The 16,453-nt window shown below is 39.0% G+C and overlaps 1 protein-coding gene across 8 annotated transcripts in view; it reads left to right on the forward strand.

Annotated features, from left to right (window-relative positions):
• Window positions 1-16,453, forward strand: part of XYLB (xylulokinase) — a 100,026-nt gene that overhangs the window by 38,688 nt on the left and 44,885 nt on the right. For 6 of the 8 annotated variants that reach the window (XM_052807390.1, XM_052807400.1, XM_052807381.1 and 3 more), the window contains 2 exons: window positions 587-660; window positions 2,052-2,148. In XM_052807390.1, the coding sequence (XP_052663350.1) occupies window positions 587-660; window positions 2,052-2,148 (171 nt within the window). Of the gene's footprint in view, window positions 1-586; window positions 661-2,051; window positions 2,149-3,201; window positions 3,275-9,878; window positions 10,285-16,453 lie in introns of those variants that run through there. The other 2 variants (XM_052807364.1, XM_052807408.1) reach the window with 2 other exon arrangements.

The following is a 16,453-nucleotide window of genomic DNA, read 5'->3' on the forward strand; positions in this document are numbered from 1 at the left end:
CTTGCCATCAACACAAAAGAAAGCTTTTTCACACTTTTTGTCTAGCTCTCTACAAACCATTACTGCATTTCTTCAGATCTCATCAAAACTATTCAGAGACTAGCTCTGCTTCATGACTTAAAATATCTGATGTTCTCTAATAAGCTCATGAAATCTAATCCAGTGCATGAAGTGTTCCAGTATTCCTGTGCTCTTCTTACTAACTTAACCATTTTTTCTGTTTTGTTTTTTTCTTTCACCCTTGCATATGACCTACTGAAACTATTTCTAGGATGTGTTATATATTGTCTACTATTGCTTGTGTGTGTGTTCTGGTGGATATGTGCTCTTTGGTAGGCTTGTTGCTTATTATATTGTTTGGATGCATAAAACCAGACATGCTTAAATCCATATTGTTGTAAACTGAAAGTAGTTAAATTCAATACATGTGTGGACTGAAATTGGTTAAGAAACAGGCTGTGTGGTGACTCAAATGTCTTTCCAAATACGTGATAAACATTTATTATCATTTTAGCTATGTGCTGAAATAAGATTTCAACTTTGGGCTAGGAGCAAACATGACGCTCTTTAATGTTCCTTGATGCAGGTTTCTACTTTGATGTGATGGAAATTACTCCTGAAGCAGTTGGGATTCACAGATTCAACAGAGACAACCAAAAGGTAGTAATAATCTAGTTAATGTCTCAAACCTTGAAGGAGTACTGTCAAGGCTTGAAATCTTTGCCATCATCTTTTTTGTTTTGTCTGAGATACTTGCTTTCAAGTTTCAGTTATCGATGCAAGTCCCTGGGATGATTTTCATAAGGAAGTATTTGGTCTGTAGCTTGAGAATATCTACAGTGCAAAGTCTGAACTAGAACTTATATGGTATTTTTTTGTGGAAATATTTCCTTTACTGGAAAATGTGGATTTACTGAAACCAACACTGGTTTTGAAACAGGATTAACTTTAAGATTATTGAGAGCTTAGTACACTTACATGACTTAGTCCACATCTTCTAAGTTTCAGACACAGAGATAAGGATGTGTTGAAACTCTGGGCTATAATATTTTGTCTTTTATCTTGCACTAAATGTGGATGCAAAGTAAAGACCTCATTTTGCTGTCCTGCATGTATTGGAGTAACCTACAAGCTACATAGTGGTATGTAAGTAAGCACAGGCTCAAGTCCAGTTGGAATTAAAATAGAAATTAGGTTATGGAAAAGAAAGTTCTTTGTATCTTTTTTTTTTTTTTTTTTTTTGAGGAACGGTTGTTGTTTAAACCTGGCTTAAACAATCTGGCTTTCTGGGTGGTACTGAAACTCAAGAGATGTCTTTGATCAGTCATGACTCCCAGTCGATTAGACCTCATCTAGGTGAACAGAGATTGATACTATCTTGTGTTTGCAGTGTAGCACTAGTCTCTTAAATGTTTGCTGTTTAAATGAATGCTTAATCACTTCTAGCTGTTCTAAAAGTTGTAGGCACTTACTGTAGTGCGTGGAAAAACTAAACTTTTTGTGGAAGATTCTTTGTATTTGTAGTTCAGTATCTTCCTACTTCTGTTGCCTTTCTTATATTCTGGTTGACGAAAGGACAGAAAAAATTTATGTATGGAAACTAAATAAATTAATGAAAAGATTACATGGTTTCACTTTTGTGCAGACAGAAATAGATTTAAATTTTTGTGACACTGCTTAATGCATCTGAATTTTATCTACTTGCTTTAATTTTATATTTTCGAGATATTGATTCTTAAGCAGATTTGATGCTGGAAAATGCATAGAGAAGAGTTTACAACTTGCAGCAGAACCTTTTCCCATTGTGCATTGATTTCAAGTTTGATGGATTTGCCAACAGCACTGAGGTTATGGGTTGTGTTCTCTGTCATGAGTCTTTAGGTTCATCTTGTGCGTATGAGTGAAGAACTGGGCCTAGTTGAAAGCAGACTTCAGGGTGAAGACAAGGATAGTCAACTATAAATCTGTCTTGCGTTTTTAACCAGTCTCCAGCTTGGCTTGTATACTGTGTAAGGTGCTTGTTAACTTAATGTATTCCCTCTTTGGTACAGGTTTCAGACTTTCCAAAGGAGGTGGAAATACGAGCACTGATTGAAGGGCAGTTCATGGCCAAGAGGATTCATGCTGAAAAGCTGGGATATAAAGTCAGTAAGTATGATGAAAAGCTGCAGAATGAATGGCACTAGAGATCAAACACAAAGATAGGAGTCCCAACAGTAATGTCAGTATTGTGATTCTTGTCCTGCCTGATGGATACAGAAACTGGTATGAATTCTAAATTAGCCTCCTGGAAAAATTTTTGACGGTGTGTTGGGGGCAAGTTTTTGCAGGTGTTAACTTTAGAAGGACCAGTGTTTTAACTTTAAGATGACTTCTTTTTCAAGTATTCTTGCTGTTTCATTGTTACTGAGCCGCACTGTCAATTTTTAAATAAGAGTTTGGGCTTCGATAGCTTGTTAGGTGAAAAGAAGACCAGTCTTCTGCCTAAAGCACAAGACTGTAACTCAGAAAATCTGAAATCTGTGTTCAGTTCCTGGATCTGCCATAAGCTGGTCACTTACCCTTTACCTCAGTTTTGTGTTAATAAAGCAGAATGCCTTTCCCTGTCTTGTGATTTAGAAGGCAAGAAATCATGCTTCCTAGAATTTATAATATGAATAGTTTTTAGCACACTGGAACAACAAAGTCAGCCAGTATTTTACCTACAGAAGTGGGATCAGATCATTACTAGTTGTCCAATTCTACAAAAAGAATACAGGCAAGTTGATAAGATGTATTACTGGCGTTTTCTGTCAGTGTATCAGCCAGTGGCATCTTAAATACTGAATTAACTCATCTCGAAGGTTTTTAACCAATGTTTTATTTTTTAAAATCATATTGTTTTTATTTACATCCTGACCTCCTCTTTTACAAGCCATTGCTTGACTCCTACTTCCAGGCTTTTATCCATAATCATGAAGGATAGAATTTCTTTATTTTTAAGAGAGAACTCCATGAGATGAAAGTTGAGAAAATATAGAGATACTGGAACAAATCACAAAGCTTGGCAACACCGCCTCATAAATTTCTACTGTAAGGGTTTTCCTGTTATATATTTTCTTATATACTTGAAACCCTATTTATTTGGGGAGGTTATTTTTGGAGACAGGCAGAGATTCAAATAGATCGTGTTTAAAATACCTGTTTATCCTCCATTCTTAGATTCTGCTGCACCAAAAGCTAGGCTTATATAGCCTAGAGAGCTCATGGCTGGAGAGGCTACTTTTGCAGTCTGTACATGTCAGGCATTAGACAAACACCAGAGTGTGAGAAGAACTATATAAGGTATCGGACAACTCTGACACAGAAACAAATGGGTAGAAATTATCTGTAAATACATTTAGGCTAAGTAGGGCAGCCAAAGACCTAACTAGTTTTAGGATGTGGCTTAATAAGCTTTTTTTGTTGTTGTTGTGTTTTTTTAATGCTATAGATGCCTACAGTAAAAAGGAGATGGGTGTGATTGCATTGTGTTCCTGTACATTACTTGGAACCTTGTATGCTTTTGTTTTGTTGCATCCCAAGGGTCTTTTAGCTATTTGGTAACTAACAGATGAGTTGCTTTAAAAAAGAACTGCTGTATGTAGTGTAGGCTGTATGCATCTTCCACTTTGCCTTAGTAGTATTATTTAAATGTCATATTCTGTTATTTGTGTAGTGATGGCAGGCTTACATCTGCATTTGTTGTGTGACAGCTCTGAAAACAGGGTGTGTTCTGAATGTGTTTCAGGGTATGGATGAGCATTGTGGGAATTACTCTGGTATTGCCAGACTTTCTCTTGTTTAATAGCTGCTGTATTTCAGGCTGCTTTTTTTGTTTTTAATGTGATTTAAAAGCTTATTTATCTTCTGGATGAACTATACAGTCAGGACCCTTGTTTTTATTCAATTCCTTTTAGGCCTTGTCTACATGGGGAACGTACTTTGATTTTTCCAGGAATCAAGCTGATTTACATTCAGAAATATAATCACAGCAGTGTAAATCTTGGGTTTTTTTGTTGTTGTTGTTTACACTAATGGGAGAATACAATAATAACTGCTCACAAGATTTGGAAAGTTACATAATGACACCTTTTAAATTGATCTGTAACAGAAATTGAAGTGACATGGTCAGTCACAACAAATGCTTTGCTATGGTGTTCTGAGGTTTGTGTGGTGCCATCTCAGTGGTGCAAATGAGTCGGAAACCTGGGTGAGAATTTCCCTAGCTCTGGCACCAAGGTTCCGGAAAATCATTTTGGCAGTCATGAACCTGCCTCTCTATTCTTGGTCCAAATGCAGTTTGGATGGCTGTAATCTGAAAAGCAGCAGCGTATGTGGAAGAGAATTTTGTAAAAATAAATAAATAAAAATCTGTCATACAGAGTTCTTGGTTATGCACTGTGAACATGACAAACATTAGATAATCCCTTAGAATTTACTTTCAGTTAATGAATATATTATCTGTGCTAGGAGCAGTATTTTGAATCCTTGGTCTAGCTAGCATTGCTGGAAGAAGTGCAATGATGCTGAAAGAGTGTTTTATATGTGAGATTTTGTTCCCAGTTTGATGTGTCTGGTACATTATAGATCTTACATAAATTACAAACAGTAGTTTAAAAAAAACCCTTAAAACAGCTTTTCAGGTGCTGTTTGTGCTTGCCTGCAGGCATGTGCACGGGTTTCAGTGCGGCTGGTGTGCCAGTAGAGGGCAGGGGATTCTGTCTCATGATTTTCTTCTTTAAGGCTGGGATGGCTGTGTCAGCCTTGTTTTGAAAATGGCACAGGGTCACCAGATGATCCTTAGGAGAAAAGTTAAACCTTACATTAATCGTGATTTAAGGGTTTTAAAAGTGTGTGTCACTCTGTTCTAATTGCTCTAATCTTTCTCAATCAGATTTCAGGGGAAATCATTCAGTAACACCCTGTATCCTGTTTTGCTTATGTGCTTAAGGCGTGGATAGAGCGTTGTGATCTAGAAACAAACAAGTGAAGTTTGGTCTGTCCCTGTTGTTTACATCCTCCGATTCAGAGATTCATGCAGATAACGTGAAGGTTTGCTGTTCTGCCTTTATTTTCCTGAATTTTGATTGTATCATAAACACCTTCTGTTTTGTCACTTCCTTCTTCTGCTTGCAGCCATCCCCTTTTGAAAGCCAAACTCACAACTGGAGTTCACATGCTGGTCATACAGACATGCTTGCTGCATGGTTTGGGGACTCTCTGAAGTCAAAACCATGGTACCTTTACAGAGAAATGACAGGGTCTGCAGCTCAGTGACACAGGTGATCACAGCAGCTATAAAGCTGTCAGTGGTTCAGACTGATCTGCCAGTATATACTTTAATAATCTTGATGATCACTTCAGAGTTGCTTCTATTTCTGACCAAGCAATCCTAAAGTTCATCCTAAAATTGACACTGAGTGGAGAATGTTGCAGTGGTCCTTGCTTGGACCTAGTGAAGCTGTACTGATGAAGACCCACAAAACTTACAATTCTTGGGAGCAAAATCTACCCCTCTGCCCACTGATGGGTGAAGTAAATCTTGCCATGATGTATGTTACGTACACTGAAGGAAAACAGCACACAGGTAGGGGTTCTAGTGGAGATCACACATATAGTCAATAGATATTTAAATGATCTACTGGTCTACAGTGTAGAAACCTTCATGTCAATGGTAATCTGAGCACCAAGTCTATACATACTGGGTCAGGTGTGTGCCAGAGTTGTGTTAAATAAGCTTTTGTGCGACTGCAGCAGCAATTAATAAATCCTGCCTTGTAGGTAGGCTGCTTATGTGGGGTGGGGTCTGTGTTGAAGCTGTTGAAGTCTTTGGACAGGGCTTTCTCCCTTCAGGTTGTCGTGCCTATCAGTGAGTTCATAGCACTCCAGTTGCCTGATGTGCTGTTTGTGTCACATTTGTACCTTTAGGAACCTGATTCTGCCACCTAACTGTCATCAGCAGGGGAAGATGGATAGAAGGTGCCACGTTTTACAAGCGCAAGCTTTGTCCATAAAATCCTGTGTCTGTGTTTATTATGTAATTTACAGTTTCTTACGTACATAAATCCATCACTTGCAAATAATGTTGGTGCCCTGAATTCTACTGACTGTACTTGGTGCTTAAGTGCTGGCTGGGGTGACACAGGCATGCCCATGGCTTTGTGCTGGTGTAAGAATGAGCCAGGGTTTTTCCTTAAGTGCTACATGTTACCAGTGTTTCAAATGTGTGAAAGTACATCTTTCTGATTGGATATACGAGGGGATGCATTCTTAAACAAAACAGCAGTCCTGCAGTGCTAGGAAAAAAAGGGAAATGTCAGAGCATGCTGGGCCTGACTTCTCAGTGGTTAGAGGGGGAACTTTTATTTTCTGAAGAACTCAGTCTAAGATTACATGAGGGCAAACTCCAAGGTGCCAAATTTCCCTTTTCTTCAGGTGGTGTTTTCTTCTGATGCTTTTTTCAGCAGGTTTAAGGTAGCAATAATGTGTGGCTTTGTCTGCAAGGAGGGCAGTCTGGTGGAGCAAGGGGAGCTCAGAAAATATGAATTAGTATAACATGGAGCAGTTGTGTTTCATCGTTCATGTTGTCATGCAGAGGCACAGAAACCTGAAGGCAAGGCGTGAGGCTGTCACTTCACAGCAAAGTGTTGGTCCGTTGGAGGATGAAGTGGCTCTGGTTTGGCAAGGCTAGATGCCACTGGTCCTTGGGACACTCTGGGGATGGCTTTGTGTCAGGCTATGAGACAGGTTTTTCTGCTGGTGGTTGTCTTTGACTGACTGGCTTCTGTGATTGTAGTCTCCAAAACTCTTATGAATTATCAGGAACGTTGGGGTACTTGTTCCATCAGTCGCCTTTGCCTTCACCGCTAAGCGTGTTTCTATGCCAGTTGTAGCAGTGTTTTGGCTGAAGTGAGGAACACTGTGAGTGAGGCCATTTTGTAGTTGCATACAGGTTAAATTGATGTTTATGCCCTGCGGGATTTAAATTTCTTAGAGAAATCAATACTAAAATGTTGTGTTGGCTTCGTGCTTGTCTCTTGCTGTTTGCTGCTAAGAGTGCTGATGGTGTTTCAGCAGCATGAGGGTGATGGCTTTGTTAGGGGCCTTTTGCTTCAGTAATTGAGTGAAAACAATTTAAAAATAATTAGAGGACAGTGCCTTTGATGGGAGGTTGAAGTCCTCTGTTTAAAATAATAGTAAATAGTGGTAACGGTCAGATTGGAACATGTAAGAATAGTGATGGGGCAGAGCGTACCGCTTGGTATGCGGTACGAACAGATCATAAATACCCCTTGCCATTAGATCTTAAGCCTGTATTTTTGAGGGAGGAGTGTTGGCTCAAGAAATACTTTCAAATTCATCAAAGGCAGGATCTTCCTCCCAGATAAGCCAGTGATTCTGTTGCAGAGGATATATGTATTTTCTGATGAAACTTCTGGTTGATAAGAGTGCCAGTGTAAGACGGGCAATACCTTGCCAAGAGCTTGACTGTATCCCCTCTTATTTTCCACAGAGCATCAGACTTTTATCACATAGCAGAGCCTTCTAGGCACGATCAAGCAAGGCTTGGTTTTAAGCCAGTGATCTGGAGTGAAAGGTTGATTAGCTTATTACCAATTCCCTGACCAAGTGTTTTACAAAAAAGGGCTTTTGTTATTACTTGGCTCAGGAGAGTACAGTATTAGTTTAACTAATTTTTAAAAGGGTTAGATAAAATGTCTCTGAAGGAAATGACCTAACGTGCTATAAGGAAGCTGCTTACGTGCTCTAGAATTTTTCATGCAGTGGCTATTGTCTTGCTTTTATTTTGTTTTATTGTTATTATACATATACAGGAAACACAATGAAGACAGAAAATCTGAAGAGTTAATAAAAAGATTGGAAGGGGTACTATCTGTCTTTCCTGACACAGTGATAAAATGTTGTCATTGTTTGAACAATCGCTTTTAATGTTTGGTCAGCAAAAGACCAAGTATGTAAATGGTTCAATTCCTGTGCCCTCATGTTGGGAGAGATTGTTTATAACTGTTTCAGTTGATGTTCTGTTAAAGCAGTATTCAGAAAAATAGTCAAGCTGTCAGTTGGCTGGTTTTGTTAGAGCTTTGTGGATCTCTAGGAGCTGGGGACTTGGAGATCAGTTGGGTTATCTAATAAATCTCCTTTTATTGCTTGTTTTTTAAGACTGATCTACAGTTTTAAATCCAATTAGATTAGCAAGGGAATGGCATGATTGCAGTCTATAAGTACCTTCTTGGGGAAAGAAAACTTGATAGTATAGGACTCTTGAGCCTTGGAGACAGAAACATTATGGTTCAATAACTGGAAGTTGAAAGTAGGCAAACCTCAAATGACAAGCAAGGTGCAGATTTTTAACAGAAACTGAAATCAAACAGTGCAGCAATTGACAGTGGTGTAGTGAATTCTTTAGCACTGGCAGTTTTAAGAACAAGATTTTTTTTTTTTTTCTTCTAAAAACAGGTGCTCTGGTCCAAAGAGATCATTTATGTTATAGAAGGGTGAGTTCAAAGGATCAGAGTGGTCCATTCTGTCTCAGACACATGGGAATCTGTAAGAGATGCCATTGCTAGGAAGCTTATCTGATTCACAGCTATATATACATTGCTTTGTATTAATCATTTATACCAATAGCAGCTGCTGTTATCACGGTAAATGATGCCCTATTTTGATGATCATTCTGCTTGTAAAATACTACATTTACCTTAGTTGACACTTAGTGAAATGTTACATATATATTACTTTAAATCTTTCTTCCTGTGTCTTTCTGTATTTTCATTTTTGTTGCTCAAATGTGACAGGCCTGTTAGTGAACTCTAGTCAGCTCTCCCAAGATTTCCTAGTCCCTCCAGCTTGCTTTCCTTTTTTCTGGTTTAAGGTTTTCCAGCTTCTCTTACACATCTCATGTTATGAATCAGTTCTGAGCGCTAAGTGTCTCAATGCTTTCAGCTGCATCAACTCACATGCAAGGTTTTTCAGTGTTAACAGGGGTTCTACTAGAGAAGTCATTCTTTCCCTACCTACTCAATCTACCTGCATGTACAGTGATTTTTAGCTGTGATTGTGTTTGTTGCATGAGATTAAGCAAGACAGTTTTGCCTTACTTTAAAAGTAAGGATTATTGCCTAAGTTTTTTTAAAAAAATTAAATATCTAAAGCTTTGGTTCCATCCAGACTTTGATTTCCAGAGGACAGCTACTCAGTGCTTACTCGGATTATCTCAAGAAAAAAATAAACAACCACCCCCCACATTTCTTGTTTAAGTAAAAACCAAATAAAAGTTCATGTGTTTGTGGACAAGGGGAATTTTGCATTCTATAACTTTAGTTCTTTCATGTCTGAAAAGAATTAATCTGGGCAGCTTTTTTTCTTATTTCTGGCCCGTGGTTTTCAAGAACGTACATGAAGGGTATTCTTTTTTCCACCTTTAAACTATGATGTTAGTTAGCCTGTATGTGGTGTGTCTAACTTATGCACTAGCAAAGGTGTGCATGGTTCATGTAAAATGACAGGTCTGAGCCCCAAGGCTTTCATGATGTCAGTTTAGTCCAAGTGTAAAGGGTGGCAAAGGATGGGAAGTTCATGAAAAATAAGCTTCAAGTGCGGTATGTACTTCTAAAGTTCTCTCTCTGACGTAAGAACAGAAATTTTTTAGCTTTGCACTTGGAGGCTGGAATTTGGGATCAGTGACAAGACTGACCAGAAGAAGAAAAATCAGATGTGTGGAAGAGTGAGATTAGAGCATCCACAGAATTAAGTCCCTTAATGATATCGTAGGTGACATGAAATTCCTGATCCCAGCTTCTGGACAGTGGTACCATTTTTCTCTTTGATGTTCAAAGGGCTGGACTTGACAGTCTCTTACAGTGGCCTTCAGCTCATCAGTGCTACATTCTTCCTCGTTGGAAGATCTGAAGAATGGATGAAAAAACACAAAGAAAAAGTTTGCTTGAAATTGTCTTTTTCCGACTGCACTTACAGTGATTGTACAGCATCAGACAGACTTAAAGTAAAACTAAACTCAGGAGTACCTGCTGAGCTTTGTGCATCAATTACTACTCAAGTAGAGAGTGAGTTTCAAAACGGCCATTTCTCTACCACTTCTGTTGGTTTTAAAGTATTTGTCTTCCATTTGACAATATTTGAAGCTTAATAAGAAATTGCAAGGAATTCTTGAAAGCTGGAAATTTGAAATTAAAAATAGAAGTATGTATATACATAAAGGCAAAGGGTGGGTTTGTGATGGTTTTATTATTAATAGCATCTTAAAGTGAAATAGTTCTTTAGAGGATACCTCTTCTGTAGATAACTGCACTTGTCAATCTTTATCTGAAATGTTACCGAAGTGCGGCTTAACTCTTAATGTTTCATCTATTGGTGTGCCTATCTCAGTTGATTCTTCTGAAATGTGTAATTATTAGATGTTTTCAGAAGTTCTGGTGGAGGGAAGTTCAATTAGCCCTGGTTTGTAGAAATCAGCCAGCATCTTCCTAAAATATAAATCTGTGTGCGTTTGTATTTCCACTTTTGCAGTAACACTAAGTGAAAGAAATGGCTGCATAGGAATTTGAATGGGCTGAATGGTCTGCTTGAAAAACTCCACTAGAAGGTGTTTGGTGTGTGCAAACACATAATACTGAATTCTTTCTTTTTACAAGGCAACAGTATTGCCAAAGGTAGCAATACTAAACAATGTATATTCATTATAGAAGTAGTATCAAATGCCAGTATTATTTTGGACAACAAATGAACTGACTTGGAAATATGTTCAATTTCCTTAGCCTAAAGTTGGTAGCCAAAGGTTCAGTGTACTTACGTATCTGTTCAATGTACTCCATCATTGATAGCAGCTTTCTTCAGGGTTTCTCATGTCTTGTGTTCAACAGGTTAAGATCACTTTTGTTACATTTCAAATATGGGCTTTGTTGGTAGAGGACTTCGGATCTTAGAGGTATCCATGGGCTGAAGAAGGCTTCTGGGGGCTCTATTCCAGCACATCCTTGGCTGCCTCCTCTGTGTTTCCAGGATTAGGTCACTCAGTTCCTTCCCTCTCCATTGCTGGTATCTATTACCAAACAGGTGAATGTCAATATTTAACTGTACATAGCAATTTCCATGTATGCATCTCAAGAAGTAATTACAGAAAGCTGGAGGACACTCAGCATTGTAACAAATCAGCAAAGTGTTTCAGTCCTCTCAGTGGCCAACTTAAAACATACAAAACAGCAGAAAATGTTGTGTATTAGTCTGTGTAGCAGCAGCCCTGTGAGTAGCATTGGAATGAAGATGGTCACTGGTCACAGAGCTGGAGGGATTTTGAAGGATATTTTCAAAAGCATTCACTCTCTTCACTCAAGGTGCTCTTGATCTTTTTCCTTTGTGTTTATTCTGGTCAAAAATGAACTTTTTGTTATTTTGAAGTAGTTCTAATTATAATAGTAATACAAATGTACAAGTGGAGAGCTGCTTGAGTAACCTCTTCAAATTAAGTGCACTTCTACTTAAATGACTTAAGTTTACCTGCAAGTGAACACTTATGCTGCAGAGAAAGTGATACAAAGCTTTGTATTTCATACCTAATTTTGTCTGTGAACATAAAAGCTTGGTACCCACTGAAATGCAGGTGAACATCTGAAGCCATTGTTTTTAAGTATGACACATTAGAATAAAAAATTGCTGGCATATCTATTTGAAAAGGTGGAATTGTGTTTTTAAGTAAATTCCAAGTACTCAGGACCTAGTGGCTCCTTGTTTATTTTTCTGTTTTAAATTCCTTTTTTATTCATTACTTCAAGGTATTAAATTCTTTCAACTAAAGTAGCTGCTATGAGCTGTGATAGAGGTCAGTGCAAATTTCAGATGTTATCTAGGCTGTTACTTACAAGTGTAATCACTGCAAGGGCATTCTTGTTGATTTCAAGTGTTGCCATTTGCATGAATAAGGGTTAATCATGAGAACCAGGAGAGTGCAGGACTATAACCCTAATTTCCAGCCCTTGTTATATGCTTGAAAATAAGCCAGATAGCTCCTCAGAGGCCTGACCATTTAACCATTTTCCCCTTTAACCAAGGGACTAAACTGAGAGTGAGCAGTTCCAGTTTAGAGAGGCCTCAACACCTTGCATCTGCCTCCTCCGTACACCCTTCTGTCTGGCCTGAATGGCATGTCCAACACCCCAAAATCAGTTGCACGTTCCAGGAGACTACAAAAATATGTTGAGGGCTGAGGTCGGGTGGGTTCTGCTGGTTAAACCAAGAAAGTTTTATGTAGATAAGTTTTTATTTATACACATGCACACTTACACACTATATATATATGTATATTAATGCCTATTAATGCATGTATCATTTAGGGGATGGGAGGCAAGACTGGAGATTTGCAGAAGCCTTTTGGTTATTATAACTGACATATTTATGAAATGAATTATTTTCTCTGAGTAGTCACTCATGTGCAAGTGACTGCTACATGTGGAGATGCAGAAAATGTCTTGTAAAACTGTTGTGGCTTGGGTAACTCATGTGTGTCTGATGCTTAGGAGCAATACCACAAATGTATGGGAGAAGTGATCTAATGGATAGTGTATACCTAAGAGCTCCACATAAAAGGCTCAAAGAACAATTATCTAAGTTGGATGCAGTGTTTTAAAAACAGCTTCATCCATTTGCTTGCCATTTTTTGTGCTTTTCCTCTAAATAACTCTAATGTATAGTAATTAATTGCTTGAAATAATACCAATAAATCTAACAAGGTTTGTCTAAAGCTTGACTGCACAGAGGAAACTTCATGTTTGTTTCAGTGGTGAAAGAAAAAATAATTTACTGAAAATATTAAGAAAGCTAATATTAATTTAGATGGAACTTAATGAAATCTTTAATGGCTTTTAAAAATTATTTTCCTTAGATTTTAATTTGAATTAAATCATTACTATTGTTAAATTAGTTAAACACTAAATTAAGAAATGCAAATGAAGTGAGCCCAAAATCCAATGTGGTTATTGTTTTTATTGATATATGTAGGCTAGTGGTGTGGAGCAAATTCCAATTATATCTGATCTGTTATTTGCAGTACAAGTTCCTGACTCTTCATTAAGTGTAATACATTAGATTAAATGCTTTGCTCGATAAGAGCTTGGAAAATACCAGTATTACAATAAACCTCTTGCTGCTTTTGCCTCTTTGTTTGGGCTGTTAGCACTGTGTACAATGAAGACTTCAAGGCTTTCTAGTTTAAGTTTTAAAATCCTGCCCAGCTGTGATCATCAGAGAAAGATAAATGTAAACTTTAGGTAGCATAGTCACAGGAGGCCCAGGAGCGAGGGAGAGTTGCTAAAGGCAACTCCATTACATACATGAGTTCACCTGAATAAATGTTCAGTGGCTTCTGCTATGCTAACTTTAAATACTAGTAGCTAGCGAGGAAAATGCTAGTTTCACATGCTAGATCTCCCTACATGATTAAAACATCCAAAATAAAGGAAGCATGTCTTCAAGTATCAGAACTAGATTATTCCAAGTTGTTCTTTATCCTTTGGTGTATATTTTTATAAAATGCTGTATCCTAAACTGACTGAAATCAGTAGAAATATAGGTAGGAAAATGTATGTGCCATTTTGGGCTTGTCCGCTTTGCACAGCCAAGGTGCTCGTCTGTGTAAAAGCTCCTTTTTCATTTCTAAGCTATTATTTTTTCCTTGGAAGCCATTCAGGAAGGTGAAATCAAGCAAACTAGCCGCCAAAGCTGCCTGTAGCTACCCTGTGACAGTCCCAGGTGGAGAGGGGACACCGTAACTGAGAGTATGCCTTGCTGCGTGACTGGCCCAGCACAGCCCTGGGCAAGCCAGGCACACGTGGTGGTACCGTGTTCCCCAGCTGTGGCTGGTTTGTGCCTGTGCCGCTGCATCCATCCTGGTGCTTCGTGGCTCTGGATAAGATAGTGGGGTTTCTCTGGTGTCCTCCAGAGCTCCTGTTTGAGCTGCTAGAGGAATTGTATTATTATATAGTGTGGAAGAACTTGCCTGTCCTGTTGAGCCCCCATGCAGAAGTGTTCTTAGCTTACCAGTACAGTAGTATAAAATACTTTCAGCTCTGCATGCTCCTCACTTCAGTTTATTCTAGCGGTGTCAAGCCATGTGTCCAGCACAAGTGGATGAGCTGCCTCTGCTCTAGCTGCACTGCATTTACAGCAGGGTGTAGAGAGAAAACATGAGACCTCTTCACTGTTTTAGAACCTTCTGGAAGACACTTCAGTGAGGAGTCCGTGCAAGTGGGATGCTGCCAGAGAAGTGGTGACAGGTGATGTTTACAGCAGTTGCTGTCATTTCAACGTATATATGGTTTTTTTTTTTTTTCCTCCCAGTATATGAGGTAAGCAGCGCTAGTAGCTTCATAATCATCCATGTGAGTAAAACTGATTTAGCTTCAGTCAATGGTTAACCTTTTCCTTGTAGGATAATTGTTGGAGTTGATGTGATGGAGGCTTGTGAGGTAGTTACTGTTCTGTTTTACCCTAACGTGGTGGGCAAAGCTAGTGTATCCAAAGTGCTAGCTGGCTTTGGGAGATAGGATTCCAATGCTGGGGTTAAGTTGTTTGCGATGTCTATGTCTACAGGGGGAGTGTGTGGCAGAGTTAGGACAAGACATTGAGCACTGAGCATGAGTGTCAGCCTTCTCACCCTGTGTCCAGAGAAACTTCTGCCCATTCTACCCCAAATATGGGAAACCAGTCTTTTTTCCCTGCTCTCTCTTGGTCCTCCTCCTCTCAGTTTCTCTGAGTTCTGGATCAACCTGCATCCAGAGCCATTCAAAATGGTTCTGTGAAGGCATCGAAAGAGACTGTAATGTTTTGTTACTGGAATGAATGAAAAAAAAACCCCTTTCCTGCGTCATGATGAGGAGGACCTCATGGTATTTGCTGTGTTGCTTTGTTTCATGCATTTGACTGCTCGGTAACTGCTACCATACAGTTAGCAAAATGCTTCCCTTTCTTGATGCTTTCCTCCCATGCCTGTCATTGCACAAATCCTTGGAGTGTGGTTCCAGAATGCCCCCCTGAAACATTTTTGTCTGTTAGTGTAGTCTATTCATGCTTCTCCATTCCCACGGTCATCAGAATCCCTATTCTGTGCCTAGACTAAAAATGAGGCTATTCTAGCTCAAAAACCTCCCGTAAGTTAGGCTGGGTTTGTTGGTGAGGTGATGCCAGCTATCAAGTGCCTCCTTGTAGTGGCGGCATGTAGATGAATTTCTGGGTTGCAAAGAGAGATCTTTACCTTGCAGGAGATGTCTTGTGGTTTTGAGGCTGACATTGCTTGGGCTTCTCTTCTGGAAGATTTTTGAAAATGCTCTTACATAGATGTTTTCAGGTGCTTCTTCCAAACTTATGGGTGTTTTTGCCACACTGTGATCAGAGGATAACTAGACTTCCAGAATGATCCTCTGGCCATCTAGCACCATGTTGCAATGGCATCATCTGGTACTTGCTTAACTGAATTGAATGCTGTGGCACTGCAGCAATCTGCAAAGAATGAGGATCTCCGTATCCAGGGAGAGCAAACAGTAGTTTGTTTTCAATGCATACTAGTTAAATGGGAATCAATTATGGCGAAGTCCTGGAAGCACTAGCATGGAGGAAAGGTGGGTTGGTATTGAACTTTAAGGTTTGACCATGCTGCACAATAGGAGCTTCTATTGCTTCCTCCTGCAAAACAGACTGGTTTCAGGTGGCTAAAGTGGTTTGTAGGCTATGACCCAGCCCAGGCAATCGAGCCCAGTATCAATGAAAATACAGGTGTTATGAATAGTGAGGATAAGTAGTGCTGGATTAGAATATAAATCTTAATTGGGATTAAGCCACAGCAAATATGTACCTATGGAGCAGAATGTGCTGTATGAATAGGAAACAAGCTAGTTAAACAGATTCCATAATTTCAGAGACAGCTCTGCTTCAGTCTCTAAGTGGTTGTACCCTTTTACACTCCAAGGAGAATTCTTACTGCACTGAGGATGAAGCTTTTCTTTGAAATCAGATTTGTTCGTTGGCTTGCGACTGAGAAAAACTTGCTGCAGGATTTGTGCAGGATTCACTCACCCCATCAGAAATTCTGTCAGGGCTGAAATGAAATGTGAGCAGGAGGAAGAACCATGTAACGGTACAGGCTCATCTGTTTTCACATGAATACATTAGAGCAAAATCTCACTTTCATGAATCAGCATTTCCTTTGTCAATATCTTTCAATATTAAACAGTAAGGTGACACCAGGATTACATTGGAGGAAAAGTAAATTAAACTGCAACAAAAGATTCTTGAGAGTAAATTGACACTTCAGGTCTTGATTCATGGTTCAGCTACGGAACAGGATGGCAATAACTGTTTCCTTCCCACCATGTTTAAAATGGTTTTGTAACTGAGAGTTAAAAAG

This window comes from Harpia harpyja, chromosome 1 (assembly GCF_026419915.1).
Source record: "Harpia harpyja isolate bHarHar1 chromosome 1, bHarHar1 primary haplotype, whole genome shotgun sequence".
NCBI lineage: Eukaryota > Metazoa > Chordata > Aves > Accipitriformes > Accipitridae > Harpia > Harpia harpyja.